This window comes from Equus przewalskii, chromosome 13, assembly GCF_037783145.1.
Source record: "Equus przewalskii isolate Varuska chromosome 13, EquPr2, whole genome shotgun sequence".
Classification (NCBI taxonomy): domain Eukaryota; kingdom Metazoa; phylum Chordata; class Mammalia; order Perissodactyla; family Equidae; genus Equus; species Equus przewalskii.
Window position 1 is genome coordinate 41,554,650 of NC_091843.1, and position 21,515 is coordinate 41,576,164.

The 21,515-nt window shown below is 45.8% G+C and overlaps 1 protein-coding gene across 2 annotated transcripts in view; it reads left to right on the forward strand.

Moving 5' to 3' along the window:
- Nucleotides 1-21,515, forward strand: part of FSTL4 (follistatin like 4) — a 408,701-nt gene that overhangs the window by 378,778 nt on the left and 8,408 nt on the right. Inside the window, exons 10-15 of one of the 2 annotated variants that reach the window (XM_070571053.1) lie at nucleotides 234-368; nucleotides 1,395-1,421; nucleotides 4,670-4,788; nucleotides 9,481-9,630; nucleotides 14,614-14,721; nucleotides 21,069-21,178. In XM_070571053.1, the coding sequence (XP_070427154.1) occupies nucleotides 234-368; nucleotides 1,395-1,421; nucleotides 4,670-4,788; nucleotides 9,481-9,630; nucleotides 14,614-14,721; nucleotides 21,069-21,178 (649 nt within the window). The remainder of the gene's footprint in view (nucleotides 1-233; nucleotides 369-1,394; nucleotides 1,422-4,669; nucleotides 4,789-9,480; nucleotides 9,631-14,613; nucleotides 14,722-21,068; nucleotides 21,179-21,515) is intronic. The other variant, XM_070571054.1, reaches the window with a different exon arrangement.

Here is a 21,515-nt window from a genome sequence, read left to right on the forward strand (position 1 = left end):
GCTTTCTGAAAGCAAAGATGAGAAGCTGTCAATCAGGTCCCACGTCCCCCTCAGTTCATTTCAGCTATTCTAACTCTTCCTGGGTGTATATCAGGGATGTTGGCTGCCCTCGGCCCTGTCGAGGGGCTGTGTTTTCAATGTCAACACTCTCAATAGCCCTGTGAAGGGAATGGGGAGGGGAGGAGTGGGGGTCCCAGCTAAGCAGGCCACCCTGAGCACTGTCCTCTCTACAGCCAATGGGAGTGAACTCCACATCAGCAGTGTTCGGTATGAAGACACAGGGGCATATACCTGCATTGCCAAAAATGAAGTGGGCGTGGATGAAGATATCTCCTCACTCTTCATTGAAGACTCAGCTAGAAAGACCCGTGAGTTCACTCCTGCCTCTGAGCACCGAGCACCTTACTGAGCTGGTTGGGGGATATCAGGTGTCAAGGAGGGAACTAATTAACCAGAGTCACAGCCACTATGAGCCCCTGAAATGGGATAAATCCCATATTCTTCTGTGATCAAAGCTGGGGACAGAGAGTGCCCAGGGGGAGCAGACCTTACCCTAGCAACCTAGGCGACTCTGGAAACATAGACAGGGAAGCTCTCTGGACAGCAGACAGAGCCAGGACCACGGAAAGCTCTCCTATCTCAGCCCCAGTTCTGCTCCTACCTGCTGTCGGACTAGAACCTCCGCCCCTCACGCACAAAATTCCTCGTACTATCCACGCACCAGGTGCTGCCGCCCCCGCCATGGCCAGGAACTGGCACGCGCACGCGCACACACACACACACACACATACACACACGCGCACACACACACACATACACACACACCACACACATACACTCCTTTACTCCAGGGATTATAGCCCTCCTGCTGTGCTATGTGCTCTCCCTTGTAGCCACTGCTCCCCAAATGGGTCTACAGGTGTGATCTCATGGACATGGCTATTGGACATGGTCTCTTTCCCTTGATCAAAAACTCCAAGTTGAGTCTTCATCATCAAAGGTGATAATCAGAAGTATTTCAGATGGTCTTCGTAGAAGAACCCTAGTGGGAAATCAGCATGCTCCTGGAAGTAATCCAGGTCTGGGAGAAATGTTGCTCGCTCTTTATCATCCACAGAATTGGAGAATCCCATTAGCTTCTGTGATCCTGGGACCTGATTTCAAAGATTCATTAGGAACCGAAAGGGTCCTGAGACCCAGAAGCAATTGTCCCTGTCCAGAGTTCCCCCCAAGTACCATTGCTGGGGCACTGAGTGGGGCAGATTCTGCCCACGCGGGAATAGAGACCAGTGTGTCACTCACTGAATCACTACGGTGAAGGTTCTGACCTTGCTTGCTTCTTTTTTCCCTTCCCTCCATCATGTTCCTGGTTTCCTAATTCTCTGCTGCTGCAGTCGCAAACATCCTGTGGCGAGAGGAAGGTATCCAGCTTACTTGTTCTGTGTTGTGCCTCTGATCATGTGTGTTTATGGTTCCATAAGGGGTCATCTCTGCATGAGCCACCATTAGCTCCAAGCAGTCCCCACAAGTGGGGTACATGTGCCAAATCAGGTGGGAGGGAGCAGGTCAAGGTCAAACTCAAGTGGCACACACTGAGAAGCAGACTTAAAACCTACTAGTGTCATTAATGGACACTAGACCATTAGAATTGAAAAATGGAAAGTTTCCATTGAACGCTATTTGAAACCTCCACTGAAGCAGGCCAGTTGGCAGGGTTCCTGGTCAGATCTGGACCTTAAACTTTTTTCCAGTAGCTGATATTGGTGTTGGGGATTAGTGTATACTTTGAGGAAATGCTGAAGAAAAAAGTTACTATGGTTTCTGTAAATACATATGTACATGTATATTTTTAATGAGTAGAATTTTTTAATTTGTATTTATCAAACAATCTTTAGATATTAGGTTGGCCCATACAAAATTGCCATTTTTGTACATCAAAAATGATCTAATACTGACAATTTGATATGATTCAAAACAGCAGGCACATGTGGGAGCTGGGTTAGAGAGTCACGGTTGGGGTGCGTGTGCATGCATCGACCCCAGCCCCACCTCTGAACCCCTTCACCAGAGCACAGTCCGAATCCCCTTGAGCTAACTTACTGTGCAGTTCACTGCACAGATGGAGAGTATGAGAGAGCAGAATGCACCATGTGACTTCAGAGTTAAGCACTAATCTCCCTCTTTAAAAACCAACGTATTTCGTGTCTTATTTTTTCCTCAATAACTTTGCATGGTGTCACCTACAGTCTAGCACGTGCGTGCATTCACATACACACAATAATTTCTGAACATCAGTCACAGTAAGTGGGAGCAAAACAAAGGCAGAACCTGGAAAATGAGGAATTGCTGCCAATAGGCTGTAGGAACCTGTGGAAGAAGAAGTCACAGCAACAGTCACTCATCATGGACAGTGGTCCCTTGATGCTGCCTGAACCTAGCTCCTAGGCCACGATGCACACAGAGTGCTTTCGCTCTGTGTCTGTGAGAGGTGGTGTTTTTCTAAGGTGAGTTCACTCAAGGCACTCAAGCTTCAAAAGTGGAGACCTGCAAAGAACACAGGAGGCCTTGCATGTGTGAAATTGCAGCTGTGGAGGTCCCAATGCCCATTTATGACCCACAGCTGCCTGAGGGCTTAGGGCTGGCCCATGCTGCACTGGCATCAGACAGTCCAGCAGTGAGCAAATTCCATCATGCCTTGACCTGGCCACTTGTGCCCTTCGCTGCTAAAACTCAAGGCCTAGAGAAAGGGGAATACAATAGCAAAAAGAAAGAGGCCGCAAGGCACGCCCAACTCTCAATAGGAGCAATGAGATGATGAGAGCACACAAAAGCAAAGAAAGCATCTTCATACCCCCTTAGTGGAAGCTAAACTCAGATAGAACCTTCCAGGGGCCTGGATCAGGAGGCTGAGTCTCCTGTGAAGTCAATTATTTGTTGAGCGAGTATTTGTTGAGCCTCACGTTCTGCTGCCGACTGTGAGCAAAGCACTGGGCTCAGCCTGAAATGTAGCTACAGCTGCAAACCTCATGTGGATTCTATTAAGCTTTCAACCTTAGGTTGGTTCCTCCAGCTATCGATTTTCCAAGCAGCCCTGGGAGGCAATTCCTGTGGGGTCTGTGGTTTGCAGGGACTTTGACCCCTCTGGCCCCAAGGTTTGAGTGAGAGAGTTTTGCCAAGTGAGAATGTATAGAAGGGAAGGTCCTGCTGGGAGCTAGATAGGTGGGGTTGGAGCAAATGTGTGCCGCAGGGCCCCACTCCAAATGCTGTGATGCCGAGGCAGCCGAGATGAGGCCCTCGTGGCAGCCAGCTTCCTCTGGCCCTCAGGGACAGGCTGCCCAGCACCCCAGGATTCCCATTAGGGCCTACGCAGATGCTGCCACGTGTTACCCGCTTCTGAGAGGCTGGAGTCAAGCTGTTCACAGTGGCAGGAGCCCTTCTTCCCAGAGCCCCTCTGAGGACAGAACCGGAGGCAGTGAGGCTGTGTCATGGAGTCACTCAGAGACCTCTGTCCACACCAGGAGCACAGGCACTGGTGCCATCACCAAGGGCCTGAGGCCCAGAACACTACCTGCAGAGTCATTGGAAGGACGTGGAACAGCAATTCTTATTTGCTTGTTTAACTGGTTTCTAACTTACTAAAAACTTTCCCAGAGTCAGTTAAGTCAGTACACTGGTTTTTGCAGCATGCTAGGAAAGAGAGAGTTTTCCATATATTTAATTTTCTTAGAATCTACAGAAATCTTTTTAGTATTCTACCTTCACGAGAAATGAATGGGGGGGGGGGGGAGAAATCAACCCTTACCTCTTTGGCCCTGTTACTTTTTTGTGGAGAGGCAGAGTGAGGGGACAGAGCCCAGAGCAGGGGCTCAGGGTCTAAACCCAGCTCTGGCACAAAGGTAAGTGGCTTCAGCCAAGCCCCTCCCCACCTTGTACCTCAATTTCTCTGTCTTTAAAATAAGGAAGCTGAACCAGCTGGTCCCCAAGGCCTTTTCTCCCCAGGCAGCCACAGCCCGGGGCCAGATGGCATCAGGCAGGCACGACCAGGCTGTGTGCTCTGCTGCCCAGCATGGGGCTGCCAGAGAGCAACTGAGGGGGCTGAGGTTGGAGGAAGCTGCCTTGAAGAAGAGGTTCACCACACAGAGAGGCCAGGACCAAGTTTGGACAAAGGACACAGCATCCTTAGGACCACACGTTCCAGGGAGTGGCACGGTCCGTAAATGTGTCTAGAAATAAGAGTCTTTGCTTTTTTGACATCATCTGATCCTTTCTGATTTTAGTTGACAACAAAATGGCCAAGGGAAGCTTTACCTTTCAGAACAGGAAAGGTCAAATGTACGTCAAATCCAAGGCTGTCACTTATTTGAACACTTGTGTTGGTGGCCAGCCCTAGATGACCTGGGGCAGACGTGCATGTCTGGGAGGATGGCCCAGGGACTGCAGAGTGCTGATGTGCTGTGTTGATTCATTGCCCTCGGGGCACATTCTCCCCATGCTCCCCACACACCACCTGCTCGCCTGGCCTCCCCGACCTTGACCAGGACTCGCACTTTGTGCCCGTACCAGATGCACCCAAACTGCAGCTTTTGTGTGTGCCCAGTGTGGCATGTGACCCTGCCTGGGGGTCAGCTACTAGAAGGAGCATGACCATGGCTATGTTTGCTCCTCCCAGGCCTCAGTGTGGGAAACATGTTCTACGTTTTCTCCGACGATGGCATTATCATCCTGCACCCAGTGGACTGTGAGATCCAGAGGCATCTCAAACCCACTGAGAAGATCTTCATGAGCTACGTAAGTTTCTGTGCCTATGGCATGTCTCCATCACACACAAAGTCCTAAAAGCCAGTCTTTCACCCTATGTGCCATTTTATTCTTGAGTTCCATTTGCTATCTGTTGTGTGGTTCCAAATGTGTCCCAAGGCTAAGGAAGAAATGTATGAGGCTAAGTTTAAACTCTCATTCCTTCCATGCACTGAGCCTGAGGTGACGCCCAGGGTGTTCAGATGGATTCCTGGCCTCAAGTTCACAGTCAAATGATGGAGACAGCAATGTGGACAGGTGCCAAACAGGTGCTATGAGAAGGTTGTGCAGGGTGCACTGGAACATTGAGGAAAGAGGCCTCTCAAGACATGGGGAGGACAAAGTCCCAGAAGGCTCCTGGGGCAGGGGATGCTGGACTTAGTTCTGAAGAACAAGTAGGTGGTGGGTTTCTAGAGGAAATGTCATGAACATGGAGAATAGAGGCGTAAACCATCATGTCACGTTCAGGGAACCACAAATATTCTGTATGCCTCGAGGGAAGAATGGATGTGGAGGGGCCTAAGATTAGGATGATAGTAGATGAAGGTCAAGGCCAAGGAGTTCTAATGGTATCCTGAAAGCCCTGGGATCCATGAAGGACTTCAGGCGAAAGAAGATCTGATTAGGTTGCTTTAGAACGTGTGCGAGGGCCTCCGTGCAGGCAATGGTGAGAAGCGCTGGACTAGAAGCACAGAAGTAGGTGAAAAGGCTGTTGTCATTATCCAGGTGAGAGAGCGGGTGACCTGGGTTAAGCCAGTGGCAGTGGGAATGGGGATAATTGAGTAGATTTTAGAGGGGACATGAGGGCAACCCGGAGTGCTGCAAGGAGGAGGAAAATGCCCTTCACACGGGAGGAGGAGCAGGTTGGGGGGACACAGTTCATTCTCTAACACTCTACCAGGCCCAGGGCTGGGTCCTGGGAAGCCCAGGAGGAGGACAGATAGATTCCCTGTCAAGCAGATGAGGTTGGCCTATGATGGGCTGAGTTTGAGGTGCCCATGGAAAACATGCACAGAAACATCCAGAAGGCAGTGGGGGAAACAGAAATGTTGAACTGAAGAGGCCTAGGTACTCTGGCAGGCAAAAGTAGCTTTAAGGAAGCCTGGAGAATGTGAGTCACAGAACCCAAGAAAGGCCAAGTTTACGAAAGGAAGGAATGCTCAACCAGTCGATAGACGAGGTGAGCTTGGAGGTCCTCAGTGGCCCTCAAAGAACCAGGGGAGAGAGCATGAAACATGTGAATGCCCAGAGTGTCAGACGTGCCATGAACAAAATATGAGGCCAGATACAAAGGGTCAACGTAACACGCAGTGGGCAGAGGCAGAAGACGTGATTGCTGGTGGTAGATTTAGGAAAGACCCAGCTATCAGGAGGCAGCCCCCAGGGCTGTGCTTCCCCACCCCCCACTAACCCAGGGCTCCATCTCTCCCCCACTGGCATCCCACTTGGCCTTGTGTTGGCAGTTTCTCGCATGAGATCTGACCTCTTCTACTAAACCCTAGCTTTGAGGGTAGAACTATGGCATTAATCCAAGAGAGTCATCTAAAAGCCCCCACATGCCCTCTCCTTGAGGACATACACTGAATGACCTGGTGAATAGTGACGGGCTTAGATTCATGAAGGCAGTGGGCTCAGCCCAAACGAGTTCCTAAAACAAGTTTGTTGCATTGCTGTGCTGGGGTTGGTGTATCTCAGGCTGTTGTATTTCTCACATTTGTAGCTTGGAACCAGCTGTTTTCCAGGCTATTTTATTTGAATTAATCTTTTTTAAAAGTACTACCTCTGATGAATTTTCCCTCCACATAATAGCAATGAAACAACCTAGAAAGAGTGGTCCTAGTTAATTGCTGGTAATTAGGTTTAAATAATTGCACCCTGTCACATTGGCATTAATTTCTCATATATTTGCAATAATCTAAGCTGTAGCTTGGGGGAAATCTCTTAAATCCTAACCAGGACTCAATTTTCCTAAGAAGCTAGAACAAGACACAGTAAGAGAGGTCCTAAGGTATTTCAGGCAACACAAGACCATCGTGAGCTGTGGAGCAGTCTCAAATAACAGTTTTCTCATCTAGAAAATGCCAAACACCTCTCATGAGGGTTACAATGGAATGACCCTTTCTCTAAAGTGCCGAATGAGTAGGAGTTTGGTGCATCTTCTCTCAGGCTTCTCTGCTGGATTCAGTGTCGTCTTTGTCCAGCGGGAAGCAGCATGATTAACAGAGAAGGGCACAGACTTCAGAGTCAGGCAGACATGGGTTCAGAGCCCACTTCTGTCACTCAGCGGGCTAAGTGACTTTAGGGAAGTTATGTAACCCACCTGAACCTCAGTTTTCTCATATGCAGATTGGGGTTATTATGAGAATTAAATGTGATGACAGTGGCAAGGGTCCAAGGAAGCAGGCTGTTTCAAAGCTATTGCAGTCTTCTAGGGGAGAAACAGGGTGGAGATGGAAAGTAGATGAACTCAGAGATCTAGGAGGTAGTCTCGGTAGCCTTCAATGACTAATCAGAGGTGAGTTCATGGGAGTACGAAGAATCAAAGATGGCGTTCATGCTTTGGACTGGGCTAATAGATGGAGATGAGGACCCAGAGGGAGGAGCAGGTATGGAGGCAAGAAACAGTTCAGGTGTGGATGATTGACGATGAGGTGGCCGAGATAGAACCAAGTGGGAACTGGAGAAGGTGGTTCTGAGGTAAAGACACAGATCTGGGAGCCATGAGCATGGAGTGTTGGATAAAGCCAGGGGGCTAGACAAGGTCACCAAGGGTGTGTGTAGGTGATTTGAGATGGGCACCAAAAATAGGACCCTGGAGGTCATTAACAGGTAAGAGGTAGACCAAGAGGAACTGCAAAGAAGATTGAGACAGAGTTGGGTCAGAGTCATGAGGGAAGACATGGGATGGTATATCTTGGAAGACAAGGGAAAAGAAGGTCACCTTTTTCATTCATTTCTTCATTCAACAAATCTATTTTAAGTACTAATTCTGTGCTGGGCACTATACTAGGTGCTAAGGATGTAGCAGTGAATCAAACCAACAGAGAGTCTGCTCTCAAGGAGTTTACAATCTAGTGAAAGAAGAGAGACTAAACAGACAAATAAATGCATAAAGTCAAGTACGTGAATGATGCGCCAAGGTAAGGCAGTGAGGAGCTGGGGGCGCCAAGCTAGATGAGGTCAAAGAAGGCCTCTCAGTTAGGTGACACTTAAGCAGAGACCTGAAGGATGTGAGAGAAGAAACCATGCAGGTATCTGGGGAAGAGCATTCCCAGCACAAGGAACAGCCAATGCAAAAGCCCTGGAGCAGGAGTGTGGTGGGAGTGAAGAAGAACAAGCATGCCATGTACACAGAGTAGGGTGAGTAAGGGAGAGAAAAGCCAGAGATGGGTCAGAGGAGTCGCAGGAGCCAGAGTGTACAGGGCCTTGAGGCTCAGGAGAGACTTGGATCTTATCCTGAGCAAGAAAGAATGCTACTGGGGAGAGGGCACTGAGAAGAGGACTAAGGTGGGCTGACTTACACTTTACAATGATCCCCCCTGGTTTCTGTGTCAAGAAGAGGTAGGAGGAGGCCAGGGTGGAATCAAGGGGCAATCGGGATGCTATAGCAGTTACTCCGGTGACAGATAATAGGGCTTGAGCTAAGGTGATAGAGGTGGAAATGGTAAGAAAGAGACAAATTCTGGATATATTTTGAAGGTAAAGCTGAAATGACTTTTAATACATTGGATGAGGGCTGAGGGTATGGGAAGAAAGAGGAGTCAAAGATGGGCTCAAAGTTTTTGGTCTAAGGAAATAAAACCATGGAGCTGCCATTTTTTGAATGGAATGAGCAGGACTGGGAGGTAAAAGTGAGAGTTGATTTTGGACTCACAAGTTTGAGATGGTCATTAAAGGACCAAAGTAGAGCTAGATAGTTGGCTGTATAAGTCTGGAGTTCAGGGAAGAGGCCTGAGCTGAAGATATCAGTTTCGGAGTTGTAAGCATGTAGACTGCAGGTAAAGCCATAGGTTGCATGACATTAACAAAGGGAGTGGCTTTTGGAGGAAAAAAAGTCATCCAGGAGCAAACCCCGAGCACTCTGACATGTAGAGATCAGCAAACTCCTCACGATGGAGCAACAGAGAAGGATCAGTCTCTGGGCAGGATGGAGGGGCAGGAACCAATGGATAGTCACCACAGTGTCAGAGGATGCCCCAAGTTCAAATAAAATGATGGTGGAAGTTTAATAACTGAGGAGTCAATATTGACCTTGGTGAGAACACTGCCCACTTTGTGGTAAGGACAGGAGCCAGAGAGTTAAGGAGCATGTGAGAGGTGAGGAAGCAGAGAAAGAGTGTAAGTAACTCTTTCTTTCAGAAGTCGGCCCATTGACAGAAGTTTTTTAAATGATGGGGATGAGGAGAGGGAGAAGGTAGCACACAAGCCTGAAGACCATGGCCCCGGGAGCTGCTGACTGAGAGGGCCACAAAGGGAGCTACAGGCTCAGAAGAAGTAGGAGGCAGTGAAAGATGAAAGGATCGTGAAGAGAAAAACTGGTGGGAGGGTTCGTGTGCCATGTTCTGTGTATGCAAAGGATTGTAAGAGAGGGAAGAAAGGACAGAGGAGCGTCAGCGGAGAGGGAGCCCAGAGATGTCAGGGGAAGGGAGATGAAGAAGATATATGGCAGCCTGTCTCCTACAGGAAGAAATCTGTCCTCAAGGGGAAGGAGATGCCACCCAGCCCTGCCAGTGGGCATCAGCAGTGAACGTCAGGCACCGGTACATCTACGTGGCGCAGCCAGCACTGAGCAGAGTCCTTGTGGTCGACGTTCAAGCCCAGAAAGTCCTGCAGGTACATCTCTCTAAGGGAGTGAGGGGGACTTCTACTTCAGGGGTGCAGCCAGCCAAATTCTTTGCTTCGTGCACACTCCCTGGCTACTATGAGAGGTGATCAGGCTAGGGGGATGGAGGTGGGGGCGGGGGGCAGCAAAGAGGATTCATGTGCAGTGATTCATCAAGTATTTATTGCCTACTCTGTGCCAAGCACTGTTCTAGGTGCTTGGAAAACAGCCAAAATTGAGCAATGAAGTCTTAGAACTTATATTCTAATTGTGGAGACAGACCATAAATCAGAATTATAGGGAGTCATAAATAGTAAGAGCTATTTACAGGTGAAATGTGACAGAGGAACTGGAAGACTATTTTAAATTGGCCCTCACTCTGGAGGTGAACAGAACCTGAGATCTAAATGCCAAATGGGATTCCAACTCTGGCAGCAAAAGGAAGGCCAGTGGGGCTGGAGTACAGTGAGGAAGGGGAGATGGGTGCAAGGAAGTTGCGGGGAAACAAGGCCAGTGAACTAGAAAGCCACCAAAGGGTTTCATCAGGGGACTGACATCATCTGACGTATTTTTACAAGTCAATATGACTGCTGTGTTAAGAACAGACTGGAAGAACGAGCAGGGATGTGGTCACCAAAATAATCCAGGCAAGAGATGATGACAGCAGTGGAGGTGGTGAGAAGTGATCAGATTCTTGATATATTTTAAACGTGGAGCCCAAAATGTTTTCTGCTGGGTTGAACGTAAAGTTTGAGAGAGAGGAATCAAGTTTTTTTGTTTTAACTTCAGCAACTGTAGAATGATGATGCCATTTACGATGTGTGGTGGGCTGAATAATAGCCCACAGGACGCCCACATCCTAACCCCAAGAACCTGTGAATGTCATTTTATATGGCAAAAGAGACTGAGCAGATGCGATTAAATTAAGGATTTTTAAACAGTAAGTTATCCTGAGTTATCTGGGTGAGCCAAAAATGCAAGCACAAGTATCTTTATAAGAAGGAGAGACGGGGAGAAATTTGACTGGATAGAAGAAGGAGGCAACAGGAGGGCTAAAGCAAGATGCTACACTGCTGACTTTGAAGACTGGAGGAAGAGACCGTGAGCCAAGGAATGCAGCTCTAGAGGCTAGAAGTCAAGGAAACGCATTCTTCCCTAGAGCCTCTCGAGGGAGCACTGCCATGTAGACATGTTGGTTCTGCCCGAAGAAAATGATTTTGGACTTCTGGCCTCCAGAACTGTGAGAGAATAGATGTGTGTTGTTTTAAGTCACCAAGTTTGTGGTATTACGTTCTGCAGGAATATATAACTCACGTGCTGTGATAAAGACTTTGAGCAAGGTGAGGGTTGGCGGGGGTAGGTCATGGAGCAGGTAAAAGGGAAAATTAGGAATTCAGTTTTGGAGCTGTTAAGTTTAAGCTACTATTATATATATAAGTAGAGATGTCAAGTAAGCAGTTGGATAAACACATCTAAAGTCAAAGGAGAGGTCGAGGCTGGAGATGTCAATGTGGATATCATCACCGTGTGAACTGTGTTGAATCCAGAGAACTGGATGAAATCACTGAGGGTAGTATAGATAGAGAGGAAGTCAAAGGTTGAGCCCTGGAGCCCTCCAACACTTAAAGATCAGGAAGGAGAGAAGCAGCCAACAAGACCAAAAAGGAGTAGCCTAAAAGGTAGGGAGAAAATCAGGAGAAGAGGGAATTCCAGAAGCCAAGAAAATAGAGTCTTTTAAGGTAGAGTTAGTAATCATGATGTCAAATGTTGCCGAGAGAATTTGTATGTTTTTAAGATTGAGAATTGACCATTGGACTTGATGCCACATGGATCACCTTGGCAGGAACAGAAAGATGATAATGGTGGAATGTAAGCCTAAGGGAGTGGATTCAAGTTAGAATGGTAGGAGATGAAGTGGAGACAGTGAATATAGACAACCATTTTGAGAGGTTTTGCTGTAAAGGTGAGTAAAAGTAGACAAATGAGGCAGTGGCTAGAAGAGGATGCCAAAGTAACTTTTTTAGACTAGGTGACATTACAGCATTTGTTGCTAATGGCAACAACTGTTCCCACAATTCTTCCCTTTCTTCTGCATCACAGAAATAGGCAGGAGTCAATGAAATCCAGGGTGTACAAGTGGAGATGCTAACTTTAGATAAAAGCACTTTCTTTCATTATAACATGAGGAAATGGAGAGTATGCAGGCACAGGTGCAAATAGGTGATACAATTGAAGGCAGCTAGATGAACCTCTCTTCCGGCTGCTTTTATTTTTTCAGTGAAACAAGAAGGAAAATTATCACCAAGGCTGGAGATTTGAGGAGAGAGGTGAAAGTTGCATGTGAGATTGAGTGGACCAGGCAACTGTGATAGGACTGCTGGGCAATAGTGAAGGCTCACTTAAGGATGGTGGATGTAAATTTAAAGTGAGACTGGGGAACAGTGTTGTGTCTTTTGTCCTAGCAATGCTCAGCTGCCCTGGTGCAGGCTCATTGTAGGAAGAAAGTTGAATGTAGCCAAGGTTTGGTTTTTCCTGGCAAATGCAACAGGAGACTTTCTAGTTGTCTCTTTGTTATTGATTTCCCTGACCAGAGAACATACTCTGAATAATTTCAATCCTTTGAAATTTACCAAAATTTGCTTTATGACCCAGTTTATCGATTTTGGTAAATGTTCCATGTGCACTTTAAAAGAATGTGTATTCTGATGTTGGTAAGTACAGTATTCTATATATACGTCCGTTATATCAAGTTCATTGTATTGTTAGATCTTCTAAGTGATTTTTTTGTCCGTGTAGTCTATCAGCTACTAAGAAGTATGTAGAAATCTCCCACTATGATTGTAAATCTGAGTTCTATCCATTTTTGCTTTAAAATTGTAATAACTTCCTTGAGGAAAGACTCGTTTATTCTTACAAAATATCCCTCTTTATCTCTGACAATGCTTGTTACCTGAAAGTCTATTTTTGTCTAATATAAGTATAGGTAAATCAGATTTATTTTGATTAGTGTTATCATGGTATAATTTTCCATCCTTTTAACTTTCAACCTTTCTATGTCCATATATTTAAGGTAGTCTTTTATAAAGCCACATGTAGTTGTCTTTTGGTTTTTGGCTTTTATCTAGTTTAATAATCTTGGTCTTTCACTTAGAGTATTTGATCCATTTATATTTAATGTAATTAATTCTATAGTTATATCTATCATCCTACTGTGTTTCTATTTGACCTACCTGTTTATGATGGGAGAAAGTTAAGAGAATGGCTACAGCCTAAACTTTAGGGAAGTTTTGCTGTGAAGAGGGTAGACAGATGGGGTAGCTGGAAGAGTAGACGTAGTCCAGAGGGTTTTTAAAAGAGAGAAAGATATCAAGAAACTAGAGATACTGTCAATCTATCATTACTGGTGGGTTAAGAAGCTCTGAGTAGAGGAAGACAGTGCCAGATCTTGAAGCCTTTGGTCAATTAAGGGAAGCAGCCAGGACGCTGGTAGATAGAAACAAGGAGGAGTAGCTGTGGGCATGAACAAAGGACCTAGGGCATATTTCGGCAGAGAGCAGGGATGTGCAAAAATCAAGAGTTCAGTTGAGGTCATCAACAAAGGGATGAATTCTAAAGTCATCAGAGTATATAGTGAGTTATTTGAAGCCATGGTATTGGATGAACTCACCCTACAAGGAAAAGGATGTGGACAGAGAAAAGGTCAAAGATGAAGACCTGGGACATGCCAACATTTAGAAGTCAGGATGAGGAAGATAAGCTAGGGATGTGAGAGGCTGAGTGATGAAAATGTTTCCAGAAGGTAATAGTTAACCACGTTGAATCTCACTGAAATGTCAAGTAAGAGGATGATCACGAAGTGACTTCTGACTCTGACATGAAGGTCTAGAACAGTTCAGTGAAGTGATGAAGACAGAAACTTAGTGGGAATGAGTTAAGGAGAAGTGGATTCAGGAACTCCATAGACAGTTCTTTAGAGCAGTTTTGACTGATGGGGTTTTTTTCCCCTCAGATTAGAAAGGCTAGAATACGGTTAGTCAAAATTGAAATTTCAGAAATTTTATTGACATGGTCTAAGTTATGGTAGCTGAGGTGAGGAGAAGGAAGAGATCATTGAAACCAAGGAGGAACTGAGAAAGGGCCTTTAGATGAATCATCTGTGTGGATCTGAAGGCACCAATCTTGAGAACCCAGTGAGGGGTAGAGAAGACAATGAGTCATGTGTTAATGTCTTTAGTGAACAAATAGAGTAGCTAGGACATTTGACCAATGACAAGAAGAGCAGAGGTCATAGTCTAGTGGCATGAGCATCATAGAACAGAGTTTTGTAACTTATAAAACCACATTATAAGAAGTGGAAGAGAAAACAGCCTGCATTGCACAGGCTCACAGGGGCAGCTCTATCCTCAGGGGAGACCAGAGTTTCAATTACAGCCATAAAAAAAGAGTTGGCCTGGTGCCGTAGTCTCAGTCCCAGCCGCTCCAGTCAAAGGATGTTCTAGATAGAAGCTGCGCCAAGATAAGAGACAGGTGACAATGGATGATCTCAAAGTCAGTCTCAGATGACCCAGGGGGAAGGGCCAATTCACCAGAATCAGGGCCACAGGGCAGCCTAGGGAAGGAAGCTGAGGGTTCAAGAGGCCCAGAGGGCTCCCAGGAGAAGTGAAGTGATGAAGAATCAGTCCTCAGCTGATTCTTGAGTGGAAAACTTAAAGCCTCTGTGTTAGGCTTTTGCCAAGATGGTCTGGATCTTCTTCAAGTAAAACACACAAGAAGTTTTTAAAATGGAGAAATTACTGGCAACCAATTTTATGTCTCTGCAGACAAAACAAGAAGGGAGGCTTCTGTGCAGGCTTCCCTAATGGGCTCATTGCCGAGGCTGCTAGGCTGGCTTTCCACCCACCCTGGAGTGATGGCCATGCACACAAAGCCAAGAAATGACCACTGGGTCAGCTTTTGCAACAATGATGACCAACTTGTCACTATTTTTTTTCAAGTCCATAGGTGTGGACCCTCTGCCAGCTAAGCTGTCCTATGACAAGTCGCATGACCAAGTGTGGGTCCTGAGCTGGGGGGATGTGCACAAGTCCCAACCAAGCCTCCAGGTATGTTCAGCATATGGAGGCCGAGACCCACCCCGCAGGAAAGAACTCTCTCCTTGTCTGATAAATGTCTCCCACTTCCCTAGGTGGATAATCTTATTTATCCAAAATATGTCCAGAAAGGCTCAAGGAGAGATTAGGAAACGGCCTCAAGACAATGCCTCTCACAGGCAATTAACAGGGTGTCTTTAGCGAGGTCTGCTATTAAGGATATAAATACTGATGATCGATAGGATTCTGATGTCATGATAACCAGAATGGGGCTCCCAGGCCCCACCCAGCCCAGCTCCACAACACCTGCACAACAGAGGGAGGCCCTGGAGTCCAGGCGGCTAGATGCTGGTCAATAAGGAAGGAGAATGAAAGCACATTTACTGAGTGCTTTCAGTGTGCTAGGGCACAGAAAAGCCAGATAATTTGCCCACGGTCCAACCCAGGCAGTGTGGCTCTGCAGCCCACATTCAGCCACTGCTCTGTACTGCCTCCTAGGAAGAGCTTGGGCCCAGGAAATCTGTGGGATTCCTCCATCCACTAGCCAGGGAAGGTCAACACCCCCCCTTGTGTTGAGTATGCCCGGCTGAGCCTTTCTCATCAGGGATCCATGAGAGGATTAAGCCCCATAAAAAGTGATTTGAATGCCTAGTTTCGCAATTTTCCCTAAGGTGGTACATAGAACCATTCTAGATGCACAGAAGAGAAGTTAATTCATTTAGTGGCTGCCTTGGGACATGAGGGTTTCATTCTCTCTCAGAACCCCAGCTGAGAAGGGCTGCAGATGGAAGGAAGTTCACCTTGTTCCCATGACTGGTAGGAGGCCGGGGACACCCAGGTCTACAGAAGCTCCCTCCTGGGGACTGACCACCTGTCTGCCTACCTCCACACTGCTGGGCCAGCGGGGAGACACTACTTCACCTCCTATAAACCAGGATTGTTGCCACTTGATGGATGCCATCAACCATCCTGGGCCCCAGGGGGCTAACAAAAAAAATAACCCATTAGAGAGCCTAGGAGCCAGAATAAAGGTCACTCAGAACAGAGTATAAGCCCAGAGAATTATCGGTCACTTTGCCAACTCTAAGAAAGTGCTTAAGGAAATTCAAGGGGAAGGGCCAGCAAAACAGATTTTTCTGGAACTAAAAATGAACAAAAATGACTCCTAAATTAAAACTGCAGTAGATGAGTAGAAGAAAATGCGTGATTTCTACTGAGACCCAAGCTAGTCACCTGAAAGATAAAAAGCAAGAAAATCTCTTTCAAATCACAGAGCTAATATATGAAGAGATTAAGACGTGAGGTCTCAGAAGTCAGCAGAAGTTTAGAAAGAGAAAAGGTAATAGTTGTAACAGAGTCGAGATTAAATAAATTTGGAGTAAAATCTCCAAGTTGAAAACTTAATCATGTAGATTGAAAGGGATTCACAAGTTCCAGGCTAGAATGACAAGAAATGGTACATCTCTGCACTTCTTGGTAAAATTTTGCAACTCCGAGAATAAAGGGAAAATCTTACAAGTTTCAAGGCAGGAAGAGCAAGTTACTATAAAAGAAAAAAAAATCAGGTTAGTATTGGACTACTCACCTGCAACATTACCTGGAAGACCCTGCAATCTATATACTACTAAGATAAAAGAGCTGAATCCTATTCCCAGCCAAGATAGCATTTAGCTGTCAGGACAAAAGGAAGACATAAAGATATGCGAGAATTCAGACAGCGATCGCTCATGTGCCCCGTCTGAGGAACATATTTAAGGAAAGACACCAGAAAAACATCAGATGAACCAGATCAGAGACATCAGGATGGAGAAAGATGAAGAGGAGACAGTTGCACGTAATGAACTAGAAAGAAAGGTCCAAATTAAAAGTAAGATGGGTGAGGAGAGACTATGGAAAATGTACAGTAAGTGCTAAACAAGGATGTTTGAATTAGGAGAGAGACAGTGAAAGAGAAATCCTAATACCAGGATGTAACTAAAGATAAATTATTTTGGTAAAAATAAGTAGAAAGTGAAGGAAAGAGGCGACAGTAAAAATGCTCAAAAATGTCATGCTATTAGGATAAGAGAGGATATAGAGAGTGTTGTTTGAAATTAATAGTTGAGAAGTGAGTATCTCAATTATTCCAAATGTGACAAACTGAACTCTCTCATAAAAGCAGAGATGATCAGACTGGGTTTTTAAAAAAAGAAAAAAAGAAAACTAGCTACAACTTGTTTACAAGAAACACATATGAAATAAAGAGATAATAAAAGGTTGAATTTAAAGGGTTAGGAAGAGTGACGACAAGTGAACAATAGATATCCATGAGTGGCAATATTAACATCAGACGAGGTGGAATTTCAGGTGAAAAGCACTAAACAGCATCAGAAGAAACAATACGTGATGAACAGCTAATAGAGAGCAAACAGCTTTAACAATCAAATACATAAAACAAGAGTGATTACAAATACAAGGAGAATGTGGTTAAAAATGCACTTAAATCTTACATACCAAGGAGACAAAATAATGGCATAGGGAAATTGAACAATATGAATAAGGAACTTGGTTTAATAAATATATGGAAAACCTTTCATCTGCCAAATAGAATTTTTTCACATGTCCACATACACAGAAGTGTATCAGTAATCACAAAGAAAAGGTTAACAAGTTTTGTAAAAGTAGATGTTATAGGCGGCATTATCTGATAATTAGAAATAATTAAAACATGGCTTCATCAGAAAACACTCCTAGATAGCTACTGGATCAAAAAGGAAGTTAAAAGGGAAATTACAAACTGTCTCAAAAGCAATGAAAAAGACTATTTCACATCAAAAGCTGTGGGACACAGAGAAAGAGTACGCAAGGAATATTTGTGTCTTAAAAGCCTGCAAAGGAAGTATTTGTGCTAGAAATTAGAAAGAGAACAAAGCGACTGGTGAGAAGGCATTACTAAGAGGCCTGAAATTAACAGAAACAAAACAAAACAAGAAAAAGGGAAACGGGTAAATCTTTCACAAGCCTGATGAAAAGAGGAATGAGACAAGGTTCATTGCAGCAGATGCAGGAGGATGAAATCATTGTAAAATAATACATTGCAACTTTGGGCGGCAAATTTTAAAACCTAGAAGAAGTGGATGATTGTTTGCAAAATGTAGAAAAAACAAACTGACCTAAGAAAAGGAAAACTTGCAATAGAACCATTACCATAGAAAGTTTTTTAAAGATTGAAGAGCTCCCGTAGAAAAATGTACAGCTGAGTTTTACCAAACCTTCAAAACATAGGTAATTTTAGTCTTATTTGAACTATCCCAGACCATAGTGGGGAAGATACAGCTCCTTAGTCTGTATTTAATAGCCAGTATAATTGTAATTATGAAAAGTGACCAAAAATATAAGAAATGAAACTATAGACTAATCTCGCTTATGAATACAGAAGCAAAGTTCTAAACATGGTATTTAAACTGGAGTCCAGCAAGGCATTTGGATGCAGGGAACAAACCCCCCGCTACAACAAGGTTCACTATCCAGAAATCAGTCAATATTCTTCATAACACAAACAAATTACAACAGCAAAAAACCCATGATATTTCCAATAAATGCTTAAAAGGCATCTAATTAAATACAGCAGACATTCTTAATAAAAAAAACTAAAAATATGAATAGAAGGAAATTCCTCAAATATAATGAAGAATATTTCCCAGAAATCAAGAGCAAATTTTGCCTTAAGGCCAAAACACTAAGAGCATTTTAATTAATATAAGGAATTAGACCATGATGCCCACCATCACCGTAATTGGAAAGTCTCGGAAATGTACTATGACAAGAAAATGAAATAGATTGAATAAGCCTACGTTCGTCACTGTGGGCTGGGGTTCAGGAAACCAGCACTTGCAAAAACTGCTCCCGGAAATGTCAAATGGCACGGCCTTTGTGGTGAGCAATTTGGAAAAATGAAACAAGAGCCTCAAAATAAGGCTTTTTGATCCAGCAACCTGACTGCTCAGAACTTATCCAAAGGCTGTGATCATGGATATAAACAAGACTTAGCTACAGCAGTATGTGTTACTGCATGGTTTATATTTGCAAAACATTAAAAATAATATCCTAATGCTTCTAAATATCCAACACTAAGGAACTGGTTAAATAAACTTTACTGTGACTGCATGAAGGTATTTCTGTAAATGAGACCCATTCCCTCATCAATCCTGCCCCACACTGTCTTGCCCTCTCCCAGGCCGAGGTTTTAGCTGCCACTCAGCCTGTCCCACTGGATACCTTGTCCCCTGCCCTTCCCCATTGTCACTTCTTGGATGGCTTCATCCACCCCTCCGAGGGAGATGCTCAGCCTTCCTTACCCCACGCTGACTGCTGACGTCTTCTGATAACCAGCTACATATGCACGTCTCCTGAACCAAGCCCACAGAGCCAGCAACTTTGAGAGGTTCAACAGTTATCTTTTGGGCATGGGTGTGCCCGGCCATGTGCCAGGACACAGGCCAAGAAGAAACTCATGACTCAGAGAAGTGAGGCTGACATGCCCACATCAGTTCAAGGGCCCAAGGTACCACATTTTGATGAATATAGGGTGTCAGAGAGCTGAAGCATGAAGGACACTGACCACTGACAGCCTGTAATTTTCCATCTCTATTACAAGCTAACATGGTAGGCCTGATATCAAGCCATGATTGCTTGGCATCTTGGAATTCTCTGGCATTTTCCCCAGACTCTAAAATCCAATTTCCTAATGCTGATTTTTTGTTAATGCCCAGTTCTCTGAGTTTTTTCCCAGGGCCTTGCCATGGAAGTGTCATTTGGCCATTTTTAAGTCACAGGAAAATAACCTAATGCAACTTCAGAACTCTAGAGCTGCCCAAGACTGAAAATCACAGCCTTTATCATTTCAATCCCGCAGTCTGCCTGCTGACCCCGCCACGGGAAGCAGGATCTGAAAGGGACTCAAACTTCAAACCAGCCTGAGGAGGCAGGCCAGGTGCTGTTTGTTTTGTCATAAAAGTAAAGCCAGCAGGCAGCCGCATTCTTAAAAGGTGAAGCATCCAGAGCTCCAAGCCATGTGAGTCACAAAGCCCCACCAGACACTGTCCTGGCTACAGAAATCTGGATCCTTCCTTCTAAACACATGGCCACAATATCATGATCAGGAAAAGTGTCTCACCTCCCTGTTCAAGGTCTATCATGTGTGTGTCCTGCTCAGAGGGTCTGGGCTTGTCCTTGGGGCCCTAGAGCCAAAATTGCCCATAAGCCGGCCAAGCCCCACATCTGGCTGCAGGTCTGCCACCTTTCCGGGAAATGGCCTAGAATCTGGAGGCTGATGAGCACATGCAGAAGGGCAAGGGGACACAGGCTGTCTGGCTCCATGTCTCTGACTTGCCCTGGCCCAAGTGTCAGTAGCTGATGGACAGAAGCCCCACTTGACCACAGGGGGCTTTCTGGTGGGACCTCCAGACCACTCTCTCTTCCTCTGTAACTTCAGACATCCCTCAGCTCTGCTCTGCATTGCCAGCGTGCCCTTCCCTGATACAGACACAGCAGGGACACACACCAGGGAATGGCTGGAGTCCCCTCCTGCCAAGTCCACAGAGGAGAAAGTGTTACCTCCAGGGAAACAGAGGCAGCCGTGGTCTGTCACTACCAATTTGTACAAAACACAGGGCCTAATTCTTTACTTTTCACAGCAAGTCCCCTTTGTGAAACTGGAAGCTCTCCCCAGCATTCTAATTGCAAGACATCTAAATGGCTTGCCCAGCATCTCTGAATGGCATCCCTGCGGGATTTCTGCTCTAATAAATTACGGAGTCAGTGCTCTCAGAGAACGCCTCTAAGAGCAGTATATGACAGAATCCCAACAAACTGGCCCAGGCACCTGGCATCAAAGAAAAGAAAGAACCAACAAACAATTCTACCATTTAACATTTTCCTTATTAAAAAGCTCTCTTCCTCTTTTCCCAGGGTGGCCTAGGTGTTGAGAAGGTGGGATTCTTTGTTGTGAGGGAGGTTCTCTCAAGTGGAGTGATGTTTTGGTTCTGGGGACCTCCCTCAGAAGTCCCAACAAGACTTACTCTGCGGTCACGGCGGCAGGTGACAATGTGCAGCACGGTCGGGCCTGACCATGTGGAGGGAGCAATTCAGGCATTCACTCCTGTCCCACCACTTCCTCTTCCAGGAAGGATGGATCCCTGTCTATGACATTCCCAAGCAGCTCCCATTCTGCTCCTGCCCCCTCCCCAAGACTGTGGCCTGTTCATTGTCACTCCAGCAGCCTGTCTGCTGGGGGTCTCCACCAGGGCATGCAGATGTCTCTGGGTTTCCAGCCCTCAACTTGAATAGGCCCTCATAAGGACTCCCACTCTGTGTTGTAGGTGATCACGGAAGCCAGCACAGGCCAAGGCCAGCACCTTATCCGCACCCCCTTCACAGGAGTGGACGATTTCTTCATTCCCCCAACAAACCTCATCATCAACCACATCAGGTGAGACCAGCGCGCGATGCCCTAAAGTACTCCGGAATCCCCTGCATGGGGCAGCTTCACGCAGGATGAGACCTGCTCCTTTCTCTATCTCCCCTATCCATCCTGGGCTGGCTTTGGACCCCATCAGGAAGGGACAGAGAAACGGACCCATCCCTATTCCCTAATTGTTAGAGTTAAGAAAGGCGTCCATGGGGCTGGCCCCGTGGCCGAATGGTTAAGTTCCTGTGCTCTGCTTTGGCAGCCCAGGGTTCGGATCCTGGGTGTGGACATGGCAACGCTCATCAGGCCATGCTGAGGCGGCATCCCACATCGCACAAACAAGGCACTCACAACTAGA